This window comes from Polypterus senegalus, chromosome 16, assembly GCF_016835505.1.
Source record: "Polypterus senegalus isolate Bchr_013 chromosome 16, ASM1683550v1, whole genome shotgun sequence".
Classification (NCBI taxonomy): domain Eukaryota; kingdom Metazoa; phylum Chordata; class Cladistia; order Polypteriformes; family Polypteridae; genus Polypterus; species Polypterus senegalus.
The window spans coordinates 91658996-91681278 of NC_053169.1; the positions used below are offsets into that span (position 1 = coordinate 91658996).

Below are 22283 nucleotides of genomic sequence, written 5' to 3' on the forward strand. Positions count from 1 at the left end.
TCATCACTGCACAAGGTATTTAAGTACCGTCCTGTACCTTACCAGAATAGCGAGGCTCTGCGGCTCTCTCCCTCCCGTCCTGCGCTCGTCCCTGTGGCTGCCCTGCATCACTCTAATGGACTATAAACCAGTGTTTTAAAGTAAAGGCAAAATTCCTGGAAAATTCTGCTAGAGGTTGTTGTTGATGGCTAATCTACAGGACATAAATCTTTACCTGTCTTGCAAAAGAGTCGCCTGCTTTGATTCGTATCTCATCCACACACACAGAACTGCCTGCTTCCTTTGAAAATGAACGAGTTCTGGGAACATTGGTTTGTAATCAGGTACTTCTTGATAGCTAACAATACCATTGTTGAACGACAATAAATGTTTTTATGCTATTGTTCTGCAGAGGAAATTGGCAGGCACCCTTGTTTAACTGATCGTCATGTTGATCTATGCAGAGATTGAAACATTTCTATATTTCTGGGTAAATGAGAATAAAGGAGAACAGAGAAGTCTGGTCTGAGACTCGTGGCTGCTGCCTGCTTCTTTTATGCTCTGTCACCACATCGCTGTGGCTGCGCCCTGTAGCAGCAGTGGCTTGTGCCTGGCCTGGGTTCCCCTAGGCCTGAGGCCGGTAACATCTTCATGTGCGAACCTCAGTCACAGCACCTCACTCTTCCCGTTTCTTGAAATTGAAGCAAATTACTGACGTGGTGTTCATGTTTGTAAAGTAAAAAATGAAAGCAACTTAACTTACGAGGAAAAGTATAAAAAGATGGCTCAGTGACGCTTTACGCCACCGGGACTGAACGTGTGCTCAGTGCTTCCATTACACGCCTGCATTGCCTAAAGATGATAATGATTTGGTGTTTCTTGCACGTGGCAAAGCATCGGACGCAGCCAGCAATTGTAATTTAAGATTAAGATTAAGTATTTTGAAAAATTTCATGTTTTAAGAAAATTGAACTCTAATTAGCTGCAGAGCCTCCACATCAAACAAAAGCGAACAGCGGCACATGAGCCCGGCGCTCCTGAGCGTTACTCTGTGCTGACGTGTTCTTAATTTACTTTATAAAGTCATAAAACTTACTCCGAAAGGCCGCTTTTAAAGTGAATTGAGTCATTTTTGTGAAACCTGCATCTTGTAAGGCCGGGGTTATACTTCACGTGATGCGACGCATGCTGCAGCGGACACTCCTGCTACACAAGCGTTGTACTGTTTATACTTGAGTGCGTACTTTACGTAAATCTGGAGGAATCCAGCAGGTGGCAGTGCGAGATATCATCACGGTAAGAACAGGTTCGGCTTCGCTGTGTTGTGAATTGACTGGAACAGCCGTTAAATTCCGATGACACCTGACCACAATATCTCTGAAAAGGATGTTTAATGGATAAATCCATCAATCCAGGGATGTGTCCATTCCAGCAAGCATTGGGCACGAGGCAGAAACAATCCCTGGACGGGCATCAGCTCATCACAAGATGAATACAAGCAGACACATACACACTAGCGTCATCTCAGTGGCACCAAATCTGCATATCTTTGAAAGGAAATCGGAGCACACCATGGAAACCCAGCAGGAAAACATGCAAACTGCAGGCTGGGAATATCAGCGACGTGACTCCCTGCAAGACAGCAGCGCTAACGCTCCGCCACCATGTCACCCCCATGTGTGTAATGATTAACAGTGTTCATTATTTAAACGAAATTACCAATTTATCTGTAAAATGTAACATGCATACTTTAATGCATTTCATCGTGAAAGTGATATCAAGTATAAATCTAAGGATTGTAAATGTGCAGCGAGTTGGAATATCATGCATTTCATGTGCTCAGTGCGGCAGTCTATTGCTGTTTGCTGTCAGGACTGGAGGAAGTCCTAGAAAAAAAAGACGGCACAGAAGATGGTATGCGAGACTTTTAAAATGTATATTGTCATTACGATCGGGAATGTGCGACGCTTGAATATAAAAGCACCACAAGTGCATCCGTATGTCAGCATTTTGCTTCGCCACATTGAACCGTTCATCAAACATCGAAGTACGCACATCGATCTCGTAGGATCCACAAAGCTTTCTGTCACATGTAGATGGTAACCAGAGACTCTGACGTCACATTCCAACTTTTAGCACACTGAGCCCCCGGACTTTTTGCTGGTACTGCAACTTGCGCACGCGTCGCTTTCATTTCTGAGGACCTGCTCAGAGGACGCGTCAAATGAACACTGGGAATGCGTGACAGCCATGATCCGGGCGTGTACGCGTTCTGAGCGTGAAGTATAAATGAGCCCTAAGTGAAATACTTGTCATAATTCTGGATGTGTCTGGTGCTCAGTACTTCTCGTGGCACTGGTATAAAAGTCCACATGTTAGTGAGACCAGCTGTGTTATATGGGCTGGAGACGCTGGCACTGACCAGGAAGCAGGAGACAGAGCTGGAGGTGGCAGTTAAAGATGCGAAGATCTGCATGAAAAGGATGGACAGAATTAGAAACGAGGACATTAGAGGGTCAGCTCAGGTTGGACAGTTGGGAGACAAAGTCAGAGAGGCGAGATTGCGTTGGTTTGGACATGTGCAGGGGAGAGATGAGGGGTATATTGGGAGAAGGGTGCTAAGGATAGAGCTGACGGGTAAGAGGAGGAGAGGAAGGCCTAAGAGAAGTTTTATGGATGTGGTGAGAGAGGACATGCAGGTGACGGGTGTGACAGAACAAGATGACGAGGACAGAAAGATAAAGAAGATGATCCACTGTGGTGGCCCCTAACGGGAGCAGCTGAAAGGGGAAGCAGCTCACTGCCACTTTCCTTCTCCTTTCCTTATCGTTTGTGTGACCAAACCTGTTCAGTTTACAGTAGGATTTTGCATTTTTTTTCCATAAATATTTTTTTTTTATTTTTATTAAGAAAGGAATCAAGCCCTGGTCCTTAAGGTCACCATATAAGTACGAGACGATTGCATCTCCAATTTACAGCCAACCATCAGCAGCACTTGGAGCTAATCATGACTGTGATGATGAGATCAGATGCTCTGCCGTGACAGAAGTGCCTGCTCTTTTGACCAGGGTGCTCGTCCAGATGTAATCGGCTCGGTTTCTGCAGTGTATTTGTTTTAAATGCTGCTCGCTCTTATCACAGTACTGCTTAACTCGGGGTCCTGAACAGACAGACCACCAACGACCAAATTGTTAATCAGTGAAGACAAACACACACTTCCTCTGTAGATGTGGTTTGCTATCTTTTGCACACCTAACATCCGTTCATCTGTCCATCATTGTAGCGCTGGTCTGGATCGGAGTTTGGTGTGCCCACTTGTCCCGTCTCATTACGTTTGCCATGCTGCTCCCTCACATTCACACAGAGACGTGGCCGCTTGCCAGGCAGCTGCAGAAGTGCTTTGCCCTTGCGTGGGTTACGTGTCACGACCTGAATGTCAAAACGAAGTTGTAGATTTCATTTATTTCTCCGGTCAGGCCAAAAGGCACTCCTGTTCTAGAGGAGATTTTATTCTCACTGGAGAGCAGAAGTGGCCTCCTGCCAAATGTGAATATCGCATGACCAGGAAAGCTGCAATATGGCAACCTGAGTGTAATCCACTGGGAATGGAGACGTCATTAGCGTTACGAGAGAGCGACGTGGACACACGCAAATAGTCCAGGAGACTTGGGTAGTGCCGTGGCTTTTGAGGAAGCAGACAGAAACTTTAATGATTAGAGTTTCAAACACATTGCTTATTGTTCTCTCTAGTTTCTAGAATATTTATTTACAGTTAAAAAAAAAAAAAAGCTAATTAAGATGCAGCATCTCATTTACAAGAGTAACCTGGAGAGGAAGCAAAGTTCCAATATTGCAAACATCCATGTAAAATATTACTTCAGTAAACATAAATCACCATCTGTTCCAGTAATAAAAACATGAAGTATGAATATTAAAATTAAAAGTGCACCATATGCTAAAAATACAGCTGTGGCAAATGGATCCACGATGAGGCCGAGAGAGTAGGTGTCAGCGCAGTTTACAGTTTCATCATCTAATTAAACCGGCTTTCTTTTGGGACAAATCTAAAATTGTGGTGTCTGTATGCATGGGTATGTATGTGCATATGAATGTTATATATATATATATATATATATATATATATATATATATATTATAACAAAAAAAACAAAAAACCACCCGTGGTTAGTAGCTTAAGGGTATCCTTTAGTCATTGCTGCGATTCCTAAGTACATTTGGAAAGTCTCCCGAGTGTGCCTAATGTTAAACAATTTAAGCAGCTGTTTCAATTTGTAGTAATCAGCGTGTTAGACTTTAAATAACGTGTTACTTGGGGGTCTTCGCGTTTGTCTGACTGTGTTAGCCGTCCCGTCAGTTAACATCAACACTAGGGCAAACGAGGCAGGCCCGGTGGCGCAGTGTTTAACACCCTTTTGCTTGATGGTTGTCTGGGGGTGTTTGCAGCTCCCCCCCCAATTTGTCTCCTTCCATGTTCTTCAAACTCCGGGTCACGTTTGTGGTGGGCCACAATATAAAATTAGCTATCCAAGTGTGAGTTCTGTGATACAGCGCCCTCCATTCGGCGTGCTGTCCATTGCGGTAGCATGCAAATCAACGTCATTGACACATCACAGAAAGCCTTTATTCCTGTGGCACGAAAACACAATGAATATGCCCCACGACGCCACCTCCTATCTCACAGGCAGTGACACAATCAGACGTGACACGAACGACGAGCCAGAGGCACAAATGAGAAAGGAGGTGAAGGCAATGCGGGGTTAGTGTGAAATGTCGATTACGTGTGAGGCCCAAGCAGGTAAAGATTGGTCAGTAGCGTGGGAGTAGGGTGCAGGGCTGCCACGTGTTGCATGCCTACTTAACCAGTGGCATTGTGTGAGTTGATGGGAGTGCGTATTTCTGCCATTTATTCTACAGTCGTGCGCATGAAAAAGCCCTTCAGGTCGTATCGAGCGTGACGCTGATCATCGCATTTTTACGACACTTGACAGACTTGTTCATTAAGAGTTTGTTCCTCGAGGACATTACACTGAAGTGCTGAGGCGTCTACAGGACAGCATCAGGAAGAACTGGCACTGGAAAAGCTGCACCATGACGGCACACCCGCACGTACCGCGCTGTCAAGCAGTTATTGACCAAAACCAACGTGCTTTGCACCCCGAGTGTATTTGCCATATCACATCCCCTGTGACTTCTTTTTTTTCTTCCCAAAATTAAAACTGAGACTGAAGGGAAGAAGATTTGCTGCCTTCTGAAGAAATCCGGGAATAAAACGCCAGGAACCTGTAGAAGTGGCAAACAAAAGATGAGTGCAGGAAATGTTTCTAGGAATGGGAAAAGCACTGGGGACAAGTGGGTTTTAAGAGGGAGTTGCTCTAAGTTTTATAATTAAGGTGTTTATTGAGCAATTCAATGAATTGTTGTGTCTCCCCCGTTTAGTGCCGCGGCCGCGTTGTGGGTAACTGGTCGGTGGCTCGACACGTCTCCAGAGTCGCAGCACACGCGGGATCCACTGGAAATCTGTAACCGATTGTGCTTTAAGTTTAACGTCGTAAAGGCTGGCCAGCGAAGGAAGGATTCCTTCTCGTAATGCTGTCGACACGACGTTTCAAATTGGGCAGCATTTATCGTAGCACCTAAAATACATTTTTTAGGTAGAATTTAGCTCTTTTTTTTTTTTTTTTTTACTCCGTTTATTGAATGTTTAATTGAAAGCCGAGATATGCTGAGCTATACGCAGACTGTTTTGTAGCACTTGCTCCTCTTTCAGGGAGCTCGCTGTCCTCACAAGGACGTCTCCCTGTTGCCGTCCTACTGGGAATTTCACACGACTTTCTCTCTTCATAGACTCCCCTGCAGCTGACGCTGACGCCGCTCCTTTGCCAGCTGATAATGTTGGTGACTCATTGCCAGGCTGATGCAACTGAACACCGTTACAGCGTTTTTAATGGACGAGCCTATTTTTTATTAAAGTAATGTTACATAAGGCACGATAAGTGACCTGCATTTCTTAATTATTTTTGACTTCTCATCTGTTACTATGAGTTAGGTGTCTAAATTAAGGGATTATTCATGTAATCCTTTAAAAAAATCATTACATTCTCTCGCCACTCCCCAAGAATTTATTTCTCTTGCTTTTGCTAAAACTCACACTACCATACGCTGACAGTGATACGCCTCAGGCATCAATTCCCCATTTGGATTGATGATTATAGTTTGATTAACAATACATTTGCTTTTCAGCTTCTCTTTTATTAAAACTGATGTGAGAAATGTGCCTGGAAGGAAACGGAGATATTTACAGTTTTGTGTTACACGGCCGTCATCATTTGTCACATCATCATTTGTCATTGTGACACAAGTCCCGCTCTTGGGTCCCACTGTGGTACCCGTTTTCTTTTTTTCTTATTTCAGTCCTTGGATTAAACGTTTTAAGAACTCCAGCTCTAAAGACAAACTGGCCTCCATGCAATGTTATCTTAGTTCAATTTTGTGAAGAATGTGTTTTTGTTTCTGTTGTATTTTTAGTTGTCTTTTTGTTTTCCGTTCTGTTTAATTAAATTTGAGGCCATTTCGGTGTGAGATTTTAGTATTGGTGACGTCACTCCACGAGTTTTTATTTTGTATTTCAGTGTAGTTTTTGTTTTGGCGTTTCAATGCATGGTGTGCATCCATAGTGGAAAATGATGAAGAAGAAGCCTGCACTCTTTGTGCCAGCCATGTCTACAGTTACCTTCTGAACGTTTCGTGAATGTCTCTCCCTTGCTGTGTTTACTTTTAGACTTCGGATCAAAATACTTAATGACGGAATTCCCACAACCTGCTAGGCGCTGCTGATTCAACAAATAAATGTACCTGTGCACCCGCTTGTTAAGTTTGATTATCACAAAGTAGAACTACCGTATATACTCGCGGTTAAGTTCTCCCGTAGATAAGTCGGGACTTGATTTTACCGTATAATTTCCGATTTTTTATAATGTCGAATGTGGAAAACTCCCGCTATTGGTCCAAGACAGGGGTCCTCAATCCCGGTCCTGGAGAGCCGCAGTGGCTGCAGGTTTTTGCTCCAACCCAGTTGCTTAATAAAAAGCACTTCTTGCTAAAGTAACACTTCTGCTTCACTTTAGTGATTTTGAGCCCTTATTGCTTAATTTTGTCTTAAACAGCTATTTGAATTGCTCCTTATTATCAATAACATGCAAATGACAAGAGAGAGCAGCATTTCTCCATTTAGCTTATTTACATTTACACCTGTGTGTATTTATCTGCACTATTGGGTTTAATTAAATACTTGGAAGAAAAATGAAGAGAAAAAAGTGAAGGACTGAGAACTACTCGTCCATTTTAGCCTTCAAATCATTTGCATGATAGAAAGGGAAAGAAAATCTAGGATATGAGAATGACCTGACATAGCAGAGTTCATTTAATTTCATAGCTTGTTAGTTCTTTATTGGCAAGAATTGCTTTCTAATTAAGCAACCAGGTCAGAACAAAAACCTGCAGCCACTGCGGCTCTCCAGGACCGTGATTGAGGACCCCTGATCTAAGAGATTACGATGTGCTAACGCCCACCTGAGACAGTAACCACGGAGCACACGGCCTTTTTTTCCTATGTCGGTGCATCAATGTGCTGTATCAGCGTATAACCTATCTCTCTGTATTGTGCCCACATGGTAATACCCAAACCATTCTGAAGCGATGTTTGCACTGTTTGGTGATTTTTGTATCTCACACCCTCATACACCTTTATCATAAGAGCATCCCTTATCTATGATGGAGCGTTCAACCAGAAGAAATATGAAGCTGGTTTAAAATTAAAAGTCATTGAAATGGCGAAAGAAATCGGTAACTGCACTGCTGCAACAAAGTTCAATGCGTCTGAGAAACTGATGTGAGATTGGAGGGGGCAAGAAGAAGTAAAAAAAAAATAAAATGAAGTGTCGTATTTTTGAACGGGCGTATAAGTTGGGGTCTGATTTTATGATCGGTATTTGGGCTTCAAGACCTGACTTATATGCGAGTGCAGTGTATACGGTATGTCGACAGTGTAGCCTGTTTGTTCATTTCCAACATGGCACAGCCCTCACCGTCTTCATAAATCAGTTTGTGTTTTCAAATTCATCTTTCCCTTTTGCTGAGCTTCACAAACCCGACTGCCGTTCTCTTTACTACCGGTTTGATTTTGTCGAGGCGAGTCACAGGCTTGTTAAGAGGGAGTCGCTGGGAATTTCAGACTAGATGACTAGTGGACACCTCCAGTTATCTCCGACTCGATAAGATTATGTAAGTGATGGCTATGCCTGAAAGTCACTGGAAAAGTCGCGTAATGTGACACAACCTTAACTGACGACTTTTATTCTCAGCAGACTACGTAGCCACATAGTGTGTGTAGCCAGTTAGTGAAAAAGGTCCATAGTAGCAACAGCCCCTCTGAAGGCCTTTTCTTTGCGAGGAAAAGCTTTTGATGACATTACTCTGCAAACACTCCTTTACCGTTCTACCATAAATGATAATCTGAAATGTTAATACCTCATCGAACAAACTTGAAAGCGTTTTTACTAAAGTGGAATATTTATTTAAACTAATTATTCAATCATTCATGAAACTGAACAAATACACTATAGGTGGCTCATGACAAGTTCAAGAAAATAAAATAGCACAAGGCATCATAAGGGAAGCACGGTGGCACAGTGGGTAGCGCTGCTGCCTCGCAGTAAGGAGACTCGGGTTCGCTTCCCGGGTCCTCCCTGCGTGGAGTTTGCATGTTCTCCCCGTTTCTGCGTCGGTTTCCTCCCACAGTCCAAAGACATGCAGGTGAGGTGCACTGGCGATCCTAAATTGTCCCTGGTGTGTGTGCCCTGTGGTGGGCTGGCACCCTGCCCGGGGTTTGTTTCCTGCCTTGCGCCCTCTGTTGGCTGGGATTGGCTCATGCAGACCCCCGTGACCCTGTAGTTAGGATATAGCGGGCTGGATAATGGATGGGTGAAGGCATCATAAACCTAAGTCGACACGTTTTTTAATAGTATATTACATATATCTACAGTAGATTATTAAAAATGATTTAAACTGCTACAGATTACAACTCTATACTGGCCTCAGAGTCTAAGACACGAAAGAGCTGCCTGATCACATTCTGGAATTGCAGAAATGACTATGAACTGGCTGAAGTTAAGAGTGGTGTCCAGGAGGGGTCAGTGTTTCTAATGTCTGTACACGATTTAGACAGGAATATAAATGACAACAAGCTGGTGAAGTTTGCAGCGGATACCAAGATAGGTGGACTGGCAGATAATCGAGAATCTGTCGAATCATCACAGAGGGACTTGGGCAGATTTTTGGCAGATGAAATCTAATGTCAGTACATGTAAACAATTACACGTTGGAAGTACAAATATGAGGTATGAATACACAATGGGAGGTCCATCTCATGAGAAGGATTTAGGAGTCGCAGTGGACTGTTCAGAAGACATGAAGAAGGCTAACAGGATGCCAGGTCATATAGCGCCTTGACGTGTGGAGTACAAGTCACAGGAGGTTCTGCTCCAGCTTTATAACACACTGGTGAGTCCTCCTCTGGAGTACTGGGTGTCGTTTGGGTCTCCAGGCTACAAAAAGGACACAGCAGCACTAGAAAAGGTCCACGACTAGGCTGAGTCCAGGATCAGGGGGTGAATTAGGAGGACAGATTAAAAGAGCTGAGCTAAAGAAGATTAAGAGGAGACCTGAATGAAGTGTTTCAAGTTATGAAGGGAATTAGTGCAGTGGATCGAGACTTGTATTTTAAAATGAGTTCATTGAGAAGTCGGGGACACAGTTGGGACCTTGTTAATTGTAAATTTCGCACAAACATTAGGAAGTTTTTCTTTACACAGAACCACAGACACCTGGAGTAAGTGACTAAGTAGTGTGGTGGACAGTAGGTGGACCTTCAAAACTCGACTCGATGTTATTTTAGAAGAATTAAGTGGACAGGACTGGCGATCTTTGTCTCCGCGACTCCCTTAAAATGCCATCTAACGGGTGCAGCCCCTTCCCGGCTGTGCAGTTTATGCTCCGTTTTCTTTCTTCTCCTTGTGCTGCAGTTCTGCCCTTTTGCTTGTCGTAGATATTTATATCCCTTGTTCTCCACAGCCTGTTTTGACTTTTCATTGCAGTCCTGCTCATCCATTAATAAAGCGATTTCAGCGCGTTCTTCAGCTGCTTAGAGTCTCCTAGCATCTCGCTGGAAAAACCAAAACGATTATAAATGCCTGGAGGAATTTATTTTATAAGTTTAATACTTTCAGAACTTTCAGCCCTTTGTATTCATTTCTCATGTATTGTGCTTAGAAACGGGAATTGCGCCTCTTAAAAAATGTTTATTTCACTTTAGTGCCCGAACGTCTCGTGTTTTTATTTCAGCCATTTCTAAGTGGAGTGGGGCAGGTTATGGACTCAAGACTTTGTGATTTTGCCTCTTTCTCATTTTTTTTTTTATTACAAATTAATAAAAATTTGTTTACAAAAAAATTTCCATCCATCCTTTCACGATCCGAGGTCATGTGATCCACTAAAGCCTAACGAGGCCACGCACACTGGAATTGACCTTTTTAAACAGATGGTGCCACACTGGTGAAAATGAATACCACTCGAATAATAAGAAGAAGAACATAAGGAGCCCATTTGAATAAAAGGACCCCCATCCTGCAACACCCCTCCACTGCCTGGACTCGGAGACGAGAGCGGAGTGGACAGCCGGCTGTTTGTGCCACCTGAGCTTTGTTGCGCTGAATTTTTCCACCAGAAAAGCAGTAACAAAGTGAAGCCCAGTTTATTATTTAATAAATGCATGGATTGAGTCGAACAGCTTCACCGCCCACACAAACATCTCCAGTGCTGGTCTGTGCTCAGTAAGAGTCAAACTCCTCAGGCAGCTCCGGCCTGGCACCGCTACATCTGCTCAATGGTTTGAAGCACAGCCGCCATCATTCAGACAATTCAAAATATTAACAATCTGGCCATATATTTCAATTTGTTCTTGGTTTTTTTTTTTTTTTTTTCACACATATAATGCACTAACAGAAAATTATTAAAATACATGAAAAACACAGCAAAACAGAATAGATATCTGTATTTAAAATGAACAAGTCATGAGGAGATTTTGGAAGAATGACATGTTACGTGCTACACTACTCCAAAGAGCCGCCCTCATAATGAGACTGAAGTTAAGACTTGAACGTGAACTTGAAACGAAGTTGGCATAGAGGAGGGGTGCCGCACTCCGGGCCTGGTGGGCCGCAGTGGCTGCAGGTTTTCATTCTAACTCTTTTCCTAATCAGTTTTCACTGCTAATTAACTCCTTTTCCCTTCATTTTAATTGCCCTGTTTTTAAGGATTCAGTCCCCTGAATTGATTCATTTCTTCATTAAATGGCAGCCAAACAGAACTGAGATGTGAAACAAGCCAACAGATGACCGGCTAAACTGGGATTTCAAACTCCAACCAGTTTCTTAATGAGAAGCCGATTCTTGCTCTTAATTAAAGCCGTTATTGACTATCAGGACTTGTTGCTGCTCTCATTCTGTTTTTTTCTAACACCACCATCAAGATGTTTTGGTGACCTGAGCAGACCAACGTGACCGAGACCTTCACCTTTCTTTATTTTCAGGTGAGCTGGTGTTGTTTTGTGACTCATTATCGTTTGGCTGCTCATTAAGGAAAAAGAAACAACTAAGGTGGGTCTGAGTCATGCCAATTAAAACGAAGGCAAAACAAGTTAATGGGCAGCAAAAACAGCTGACTAATGAAGAAGATGGTTAGAATGAAAACCTGCAGCCACTGCAGCCCAACAGGACCGGACTTGGACACTCCGGAGGGTTTCATTGTTTTAAATCCCTTTACTTTAAGGTTCAGTTTGGTCACAGAGTGGAATTTTTCTAGAATTTTTACTTTGCTGCCGTTTTCTTTGTTTTTAAGGGGAAGGTTGGGCATCTGCTAGAGCCCATTGCGACACTCCTTGTGTGATTGTGGGCTGCGCATGAAATAAATTATTTTTGTTGTCATCATCGTATCTCTAGGTCAGCGCCCAAATTGTCCAAATGCGAATTGTCTCGGGACTAAAGGCAACCAGACTGCCATTTTTGTCAGATTTCATTTTTTTTCCCTTCATTCCAATCCATTCTGGCCTTGCTTTCTGCGTATTCCTGTCTGGTTGTCTGTGCTTGCGTATTTGTGTAGAAAGACGGTTTTGTTTTGTCATGTCCTTGATTCCTATCATTATCGCATACACAGAACCAAGATGTGTCTTGTAACCTCGAGAATAACTTGTCTAACACTAAAAAGATTTAAACCTTTATTTCTCGGCATTTTTCGAGTAACAGACTTCAGCTTCAAATAAATCCTATTTTCTGGGCATTTTGTCATCAAGTTAAAGTTTTCTTTACAAATCAACGTTGCACTGATGACAATGTCACGTTACGTCGAAGCCACACTACACAACTTCTGGTATGTCAGACTTAGCGACTGCCATTTCTGACCTCGTCAGTTTGGATGACTGAAGATGGCTGGATGTGTGTGACGGCCGTCCAGCACAGTTCGACATTTCCAGAATATCACAGCGCCCGCCTCTTTCTGTGACAGCCGATAGAGTGCTGCCTGATGGAGCTGGTGCTGTACAAAGGGTTAACGGGCACCAGTGGTGTCAGTGGAATTGAGGTGACCACCCGACCGCTGATCTGACCCACAACAACAGTCTCAAAAGTTGTATGTGAAAGACAACGTGCAGATATTTGAACACACACTCAGTTTGTCACTGTTCATTGTTCACTGTTCATAAAAGGGGGCTAAAGACCCAAATACAGTCAAAATGTGTTACATGAAACATGAGACATCAGACAGACAGGCTCCATTTTATCCGTGAAGCCCCAGATTTTCTGAATTGTACTTCTGGGTGGGTGCTCACTGGTTGTTGCTTCACCTGCACACATAAGCCACCACCACGGACTAAAGACAAAGCTGACCCTGTTTGAGGGCACGTCGTGGACTCGTCGGAGCGGCTGGGTATGTCAGACTACGCACCTGTCCTTCACTGGGGGCTGCTGACCACCTCTGACTCGGTAAGGTGATGTACAGTAAGTGGAGGCCACAACTGTGAAGTCATCTAATGAGACCCCTTGGCTTCCTGCCTACAGTAGCGGTCTCCTTCTTGAAGCTTTGTCATATTATGCTGGTTGATTGTAAATGATGACAGCCATCGCTTCTAAACTTTATTACTGTAGTGTTAAATTGGACAATACTTTGCAGTGATGGTTAAAGTGTGCATATCTAAAATATTTTTCATATTTGTTTCCTTATTTCTTTCCCAAACAGACAATGAATGACTTTGACTATTTAAAACTTCTTGGAAAAGGCACTTTTGGTAAAGTCATTTTGGTAAGGGAAAAAGCAAGCGGCAAATACTACGCAATGAAAATCCTCAAAAAAGAAGTCATTATTGCAAAGGTAAGTGTCTGCTGTGTTAGCTTTTATTTAAAGGTGTAAGTTGAGGTCGCTTAAGTCCGTAATAGACGATTTGTAGATGTCTCAGAAAACGTTTAATTGATATTATGAATGGGATGTGAATCGGCACTTTGACGGGTGATATGGAGACAGATGGCCCACACTTGGCGGAGCTGCTCTTGGACCCGCCCTGTCCACCAGTCTCGTAGGCCTCATCTCGAGCATTGCTAGTGTGAGCCGTTAAACGTGAGTAAGAACGCAACGTGTGCAGCTGCAGCTTGTCCTCTTTGTTTTGAATTGTTTCACAATTGACAGACTTCATTCCTGCATTCTATTTTATTTTTTTTTACTTTCTTGTAAACGAAGTATAGTGAAAGTATTGGAATCGTCCAAAAATTTGATTTTGATGAATCTCAGCGTTTTACGAGGTGTGGCAGAAAAGTAACGAGACTGATTTTTTATTTACCAAAGTTTTTATTTTTTTCAAACATCGATGTTGTCCCCTTCAAAGTAGTTCCCTTGGGCAGCTACACACCGATGGAGACGTTGTTCCCACTGTTGGTAGCAGCTGGAAGTCTTCAACCGGTATGGTCTTCGGCATGTCCGTTACACTCTTTTGGATGTTTTCTAAAGTCCCGAAATGACGTCCTTTGAGGACATTTTTCAGTTTAGGAAAAGGACAAAGTCACACGGACTGAGGTCAGGTGAATAAGGGGGCTGGGGAACCACAGGAATGCGTTTTTTCGATTGTCCTTCTGCTCAATTGTGAGGTTTTTCGGCACCATTTTGGCAAAGACCTTTCGCATGTGCAAATGTTCAGTCAAAATTTGATGAGCGGTAATTCTGTTCAAATTAAAGTGTTCACTCAACATTCTTAATGTTAAACGACGGCCTGATCTCACAAGAGTGTTCACACGTTCGATGTTTTCATTGGTTTTCGAAGTTGAAGGCCTCCCTGAAAAACTTGAGCTCGGGATAAAGAATGTTCCCCATAGGCCTGTTTTAACTTTTCAAATGTCACACTTGCCGATTCTCCAAGCTTAACACAAAATTTAATGGCACAACGTTGCTCCAAATTCCGCTGTTCCATTTTGCGTGACGCACAACCAAAAACACAATTTCGCTAATAGCAGTCACAAAAATCACGTAGTTAACGGAAGGAGTTGAAACTCGCACTGAGCTATGGGAGGGTACTGATACACGTGCTCTGTCAAGGACAACAGCGCAGCGTTGCCAGATCTCTTGCAGTGTTGCCAGTCTCATTACTTTTCTGCCACACCTCGTAGATCACCCCGACTCCAAAAAAACAATTTTAGAATTGTGTGTGTGTGTGTGTAGAAACACGATAATCTGAGTACGCTTTCACTTCGGTCAACCAAATTTTGCATACAAATATTAGATAGATACGGAAAACACTATATGATAGATAGATATGAAAGGCACTACAGTAATCCCTCCTCGATCGCAGGGGTTGTGTTCCAGACCCCCCTGCGATAGATGAAAATCCGCGAAGTAGAAACCATATGTCTGTATGGTTATTTTGATATATTTTAAGCCTTTATAAACTCTCCCACACTTTTTATAAATATTCTCCGCACAGTTATACAGTATAATCCCTTTATATTCTCTTAGATATTAGGTAAGATTCATTGAAATTATGGATATAAACACTGTTTAAAATAATATTTAGGTTTAACTGTATATAAAGATATCGAGTGTCTCCGATATCACGTTGCAGCCATTACAATAGACAGGCCACCAGCAATAAATACGTACAACGCAAGAAAAATAGTATACAGTAAATGTGTGTACAGTGACACTAAACATATGTACGTGTACTAAGTACTGTAAGTAGAAAATTAATTATGGTTACTCACCAACAATGACACGATGACTTGTCCGATAAGAATGAGTTTAATTTTACTGCACAACAAAGGAGAGCGTTACAGCTCTTCTAAAGAAGCCACATTAGGCGACTGTGTGGCACCGCCGTTGTTCTTCTTCAATCCAAATCCCTAAAGCAGATTCCATCCAGGCGACGCCTTATTACATCCACTTACAACTCGTTTTGCACCCTGGTTAAAAGGACAATGCGGCCGTAGATCTTATATTTCTTTCCTACTTTTTAAATAAAAAGAATCGTAGCCTCATTGATGCTGTAATGGTGTCCTACAGCGGTGTAGCTTTTCCCTTCCTTCAGCATATCCAAAACTTTTACCTTTACGGCAATTGTTAACATCTTCTGTTGGCGCTTGGGCACGGCCCCTGAAGCAGTAGCAGGAGCAGATGTTTTGGAGCCATAATGAAGGGCTTGAGTACGCACAGATAAACACAAAAGTTAACTCTTTACACAGCGAAACACGTTGATGCTGAATGAGCGAGACGAGACTTCCTGGTTAACACCGCATTCAGCACACAGGAACTTAACTGATTAGTCAGCTTCTCAGCCATCCGCCAATAGCGTCCCTTGTATGAAATCAACTGGGCAAACCAACTGAGGAAGCGTGTACCATAAATTAAAAGACCCATTGTCCGCAGAACCCGTGAAGCAGTGAAAAATCCGCATTATATATTTAGTTATGCTTTCATATAAAATCCGCGATAGAGTGAAGCCGTGAAAGTCGAAGCGTGATATAGTGAGGGATTACTGTATATAATAGATAGACACTTTATTAATCCCTAGAGGAAATTCACATCCTCCAGCAGCAGCATACTAATAAAAAACAATATTAAATTAAAGAGTGATAACAATGAAGGTATAACAGACAATAACTTTGTATAATGTTAACGTTTACCCCCCGGGTGGAATTGAAGAGTCTCATAGTGTGGGTCTCCTCAGTCTGTTAGTGGAGCAGGACGGTGACAGCAGTCTGTCTCTGAAGCTGCTCCTCTGTCTGGAGATGATCCTGTTCAGTGGATGCAGTGGATTCTCCATGACAGGAGTCTGCTCAGCGCCCGTCGCTCTGCCATGGATGTCAAACTGTCCAGCTCCATGCCTACAATAGAGCCTGCCTTCCTTCACCAGTTTGTCCAGGCGTGAGGAGTCCCTCTTCTTTATGCTGCCTCCCCAGCACACCACCGCGTAGAAGAGGGCGCTCGCCGCACTTGTATTGGAAGTCTGTTGTTATTATTAGGTACAAAACGTAGATTTCTATCAACTTTTGAGCTGTTTCAGCTAACTTGAAGTGGTACTTTACCTTTTATTCATGCAGCTGAACAGTCTGATTTATTAAACATATAAATCAGACAGAATATTGCTGTACACGTCATGTGATGTGACATGGCTTTAAATCAGGGTCTCGAGCTCCGATCCTAAAGGGCTACTGTGGCTGCAGGTTTTTCATTCAAACCGTTTTTCTTAATTAGCGACTCTTTTTTTTTTTCCCTGCTGATTAACGTCTTTTGCCTTAATTTTAATTGACTTGCTATTTAAGACTCGGCCCCCTTAATTATTTCTTTTTTCAGTAATTAGAAGCCAAACAACAATAAGATACAAAATGAGCCAACAGTTGACCTGTAACCTGTGTCCATCATGCCATATCTAAAAAATAGTAAAGGTGAAGGTCTCAGGCATGTCGATCTGCTCTTCGAAATGTGTCAGAATGAGAGCAGCAACAAGCCATGAGATTAAATAACAGGTTTAACTAACGAGAAGGACTGACTTCTAATTGTTAGGACTTCGAGGCCCCATCTTAGCTGTTGGCTCACTTGAAGCGGTACAGAGGACAAGTCAATTAAAATGAAGGGCAAAGGAGTTAACTGGCAGCAAAAACTGATCACTAATTAAGGGAAAGGTTAGAATGAAAACCCTGCAGCCACAGTAGCGCTCCAGCACGGGAGAAGGAGACCCCTGTCTTAAATAAATAAAGGATTATCTCATTTGTAATATTTTTGTGTTTTTAAATTGTGAGTTTGCTTAAGTTTCCATTGAAGTCCTACGTTATCCTACCTTTCTGACAATTCATGAGCTAAGTGCTGATAATGTGTGTGACATCTGGCAGGCAGCTTCTGGATTGTTGGACTCTCACTGTTTTTATTTCAGCTCTCTTTAAAAGTAAAACTGCCATCTTTCTATTGTTATGTACAATAATATCCTTGAATTTACAAAGTAAACGCTTGTGAAATTTTTAAACTAAAGGAAACAGTGAAGCCCGTCAGATCTAAATGTTAATATTGAGAAAGCAATAGCTGGTAGCGTCCTCATTCAGGTCATCAGTTAATCCACAGATTCTCAGGTGGTGTTGTTATCCTGTGACTGCGTCTGCCAAGTCACAAGTTTTTCTTTTCCTTTTTAAAATGTCTTCCTTTTTATTCATTCTGGTATGTGTTCAGACCATAGAGGAGGGTATTTAAACTCCGGTCCTGGAGGACCCCAGTGGCTGCTGGTTTTCATTCTCACCCTTTTCTTAATCAGTGTTTTTGCTGCTAATTAACTTCTTGTGAATTCATTTTAATTGACTTGCTCTTGAAGACTCGGACCCCTTAATTGTTTCTTTTTCCTTAATTAGCAGCCAAACAACAATGAGATACAAAATGAGCCAAAACAGGACCAGCAAATGGTGTCCATCAAACAGTATCTATATATAAAATCCAACGTCTGTCTGTCCTCTTTTCACAAGAGAACTACTTAATGGATTTAGATCGGGTTGTTTTCTAGAATTTGCTTGAACATTCCGGGTTGATTTTGCGACTTCTCTCATCACGCTAAGACTCATAGTTCTCTTGCAGGAGTGATAGATTGACGCTAATCCGAGACAGAGGCTGTGGGCCGAGTGGAGGGTGAAGTGTGACGTCAGGAGTGGGGAGCCGGGCAGGGCCCTCCTGACTGTCCTGTTTAACTTCTACGCGGGCAGAGCCACGGGGGACAGCTAGTCTGAAAATAAAGAAAAGTGAAGACTCGGGAATGCTGATCTGCTCGGGTCCCCAAAACATTTTAAAGGTGCTCAACAATTTCAGAAATGTCTGCTATTGCACAATGAGAGCAGCAACAGGCCATGGAGTTAAAGAATGGATTTAATAAACGACGAGAATCAGCGCCTCATGAAGCAATTGGTTGGAATTTGAGGCTCTGACTTAGTTGGTCTTCTGTTGGCTCACTCGCTTCACATTTAATTTCTGTTTGGGTGCCATTTAAGGAAAGAAATGAAGGAATTCAGAGGAATGATGAAGAAATTCAGGGGAACAAATTAATCTTAAAAATAAGTCCATTAAAATGAATGGAAAAGACGTTTATTAGCAGCAAAACCAGGTCACTAGTTAAGAAAAGGGTGAGAATGAAAACCTGCAGCAAGTGCGGCCCTCCAGGACCAGAGTTGGAGATCCCTGCCTTAGAGTGTATGTGTATCTATCTATCTATCTATTTGTCCATCTATTTATTTATTTTTATTTAAAGGACGTCTGTAATAAGCCAGCTCCCCCAGCGCGGACAAATAAAGATCTGTCTGTCTGATAGGTAGGGCTGGCGTTCACGCCTTTAATTTAACACACAGACAAGTGGCCGTTATGGTATTGCGCTGTCCTGTAAACGGCTCATCTCTCCTAGCATACGTCGAAAGTGAAATTGAAACAAGTCAGTTGCTTACACGCTCTGGAGCCCCCTGGGCAGCTCATCAGCAGCACTTCGCCTTAGCAGGGAGCTTGTGGTCTGCAGCCATACAGGTGTGCACATCCGCCAGCACGCGGCACAACTCGAAACTGTGAGCTGAGGGCAATTCATGGGAGCAGCGGCTTGAGACTCGGTGGGGAGGACAGTGGAAAGGCAGGACTGTTAACCAAAAGTAAAATCCATTGTTTGATTAAGACGACTTTTGTGGAGATATCATAGTCAAATAAGGTATACGGTATAAAGAAAAAAACATTTTTATTTTGCTGAACTGCTTTGCCACCAACAAATGTTGTAGAACGATAAGACTTTGTTCTTTATAAGCAAATTAGAAAACTGCTCTTTGTTTAATAATGTGCAGTGATGAAGATGTGAAACTTAATGACTGTTTTTCTTCTGTTTCTTGACCTGCCTATCAGGATGAAGTGGCCCACACGTTAACAGAAAGCAGAGTACTGAAAAACACGAGGCATCCTTTTTTAACTGTGAGTAACGTTGGACGCAAATTTCTTCAAATGTGTTAAAGTGAAAGCACTTGAGGTTTTGATTGTATGTATATAGTACCCCAAGAGACTAATTAGAATTTAGTGAATTAAACTGTTATAAATAAACGGCTCAAATGTAGCTCTACATCTGTTAAAAAGTCACCACAGAGAAGTACTTGTAATGACACTCCAGATGCTGCGGTGTAAGACTAAACACACATACCTGTTTCAGCAAAACAATTAGATGGCAGTTAAAAGCTCGCTCACGCAGCCTCCTCTGCCTCTCCAAGTTAACACTTCTTACTTTTAGGAAGATCTCAGCATCGACTTCCATTTGACAGGCTTAACTCTCTGCTTTCAGAACAGCAGTCGGTAGTAAAGACGTGACAACACAGCAGAGTGCGCGCTTTGGATTTACATATTCATTTTACAATGGTGTGTGTTTTTAACTACAGTACATGTCTAACACATATATGTGTGTGTGTGTGTGTGTGTGTATATATATATATATATATATATATATATATATATATATATATATATATAATAGAGAGAGAGATGTGTTAGATATGTACTGTAGTTAAAAACACACGCAGGTGCGATTCTAAAATATATACATACACACATAGCTGTATAGATGCATGCATGTTTAGATCTGATCACAATATGATATTTGGGTGGTTACCTTTTGTGGTTGGACAGACCCTCATTTCTGTGGCTTGACGTATTGTGCCCGTCAAAGACTACGCTGATGTTCTGCCGCGGCGGCTGGTTCGCTCACATGACAGGGAAACGCAAGGGAAAGCAGAAGTGCATACTCCTGATGAGCCCCAATTAGGGCAAAACATGTGTTGTGTACTCTTTGTATCATTTGGCAGGTACTACATATCATATTTGTAATATATAAAACACTATATATACAGGAGCAGCATGGCGGCACAGTGGGTAGCGCTGCTGCCTCACAGTAAGGAGACCCGGGTTCACTTCCCAAGTCCTCCCTGAAGGGAGTTTCCATGTTCATCCCCTGACTTCGTGGGTTTCCTCCCACAGTCCAAAGACATGCCGGTTAGGTGGATTGGCGATCCTAAATTGTCCCTGGTGTGTGTGCCCTGTGATGGGTTGGCACCCTGCCTGGGGTTTGTTCCTGCCTTGCGCCCTGTGCTGGCTGGGATTGGCTCCAGCAGGACCCCTGTGACCCTGTGTTAGGATATAGCGGGTTGGAAAATGACTGGCTATATATATACATATATATATATACGTGTGTGTATGTATGTGTCACACCATGTCAGACTCTTTAAGTGTTTTGCTACAAGAAAGACAGAAACCCTGAAACCTTTGTGGAGTTTGCTGCAAACTTCACCAGCATGTACCACGTCATCAGCTTCAGATCAAGACCAAGGATCTGGCCCAGTGGTTCACGAGTAATCACATGACAGAGAGACACAACCCATAACATTTTTCTTGTATAGATTTTCGTGTTCAATTTTGGCCAATGCGATATTAAACAATGCGTCTGGATTTCTTCACAGAGAAGGCGTACTCCTTAATTGAGCACCGTCACACTATGTTGAACTATTGGAAGTCCTTGTCAGCGACAGCTCTATCGTAGTGCATCTCATCCTCCACAGCTCTCCAATTTCTTGGGCCTGGCAGAGGAGCTCATCCTGGTAGTTAGTTAATTCATTTAGCAGCGGATGACTTAAACCGTTTTCCAGGTCATATGTCGTGCTCTCCAACTATTCTTCTTTATCTTACCTGCTTGAAAGCAGCTCTGTCTGGACTCCTAGCTAGCCATCCTGTCCTCATGTCTCTGTGTTCTCTTCTTACTCACATCAGCTGTCTCTTCCTGATGATCAATTCTGTATATTAAGAGGATGCTTTGCCCAGAACCAATGGTGACCACACACACTATCACTGTGTCTGTGTCCTCCTCCTTGTCCTCCTCCTCCTCCTCCTTCTTCATGACAGTGGACTCTCTGATGGCCCTTCACACAGACTGTCTGTATATGCAGTCAGTTACTTATTGAAAGCGCTCTTAGATCAGGCCTGTGACTTTGGACAACCACAGATTATCCCGGCTCTCCATTCTGTCCCTCGTGATTTGCTCTTCCTGCTGCACACAAGCCGTCTTTAAAGCCCATCTTCTGGCTTCTGCCTGACACCTTGTCCTTATCACAGCAGCCATCTGCAGCATTCCTTACTGAGATAACAATATTCCGATACACAATCAGCTTGCTGAACTCGACCACCCTTTTTATTTTTATTTCAAACATCAACGTATTTTATGAACAGGTTTTGAAAAATGATTGTATATTTAAAAAGGGTGTGAAGTCCCACCACCATGGTGAAGGCCTCTCGGAGTGTCCCCAGGTGGGCAGACTCGGCAGCGGACGTGCAGATGGACACTGAGCGCCTCTTCAGGCTTTGCTCTTGTGCAATACTCAAAAATAAGAATAAAATAAAAAGTGCGTAGCATTTTGAACAGAAAGGAGTTGTACCATTTGGTTGTCCTTTGTCACCTTAACCTGCCTGTGTCTCCCGCTATCGGCTTAGCTTTTTTATTTGATAATTTCTTCTTGTTACCTTTTAAATTGCTTTATAAAACGTCATGTAGTGATGCTTGTGATGAAAGCCGAAGTAATAAAAACTTTACCATCAATGGTTTCCGAAGCTCCTTTTTGCTTTTCCACCTGCCCTGGCAGCTGCAAAAAAAAAGAAAAACA

General features: G+C 42.7%; 1 protein-coding gene across 1 annotated transcript in view; it reads left to right on the plus strand.

The window, feature by feature from the left end:
• Positions 1-22283, plus strand: part of akt3a (v-akt murine thymoma viral oncogene homolog 3a) — a 400245-nt gene that overhangs the window by 337563 nt on the left and 40399 nt on the right. Inside the window, exons 6-7 of the mRNA XM_039738729.1 lie at positions 13345-13476; positions 19495-19560. Coding sequence (XP_039594663.1) covers positions 13345-13476; positions 19495-19560 — 198 coding nt within the window. The remainder of the gene's footprint in view (positions 1-13344; positions 13477-19494; positions 19561-22283) is intronic.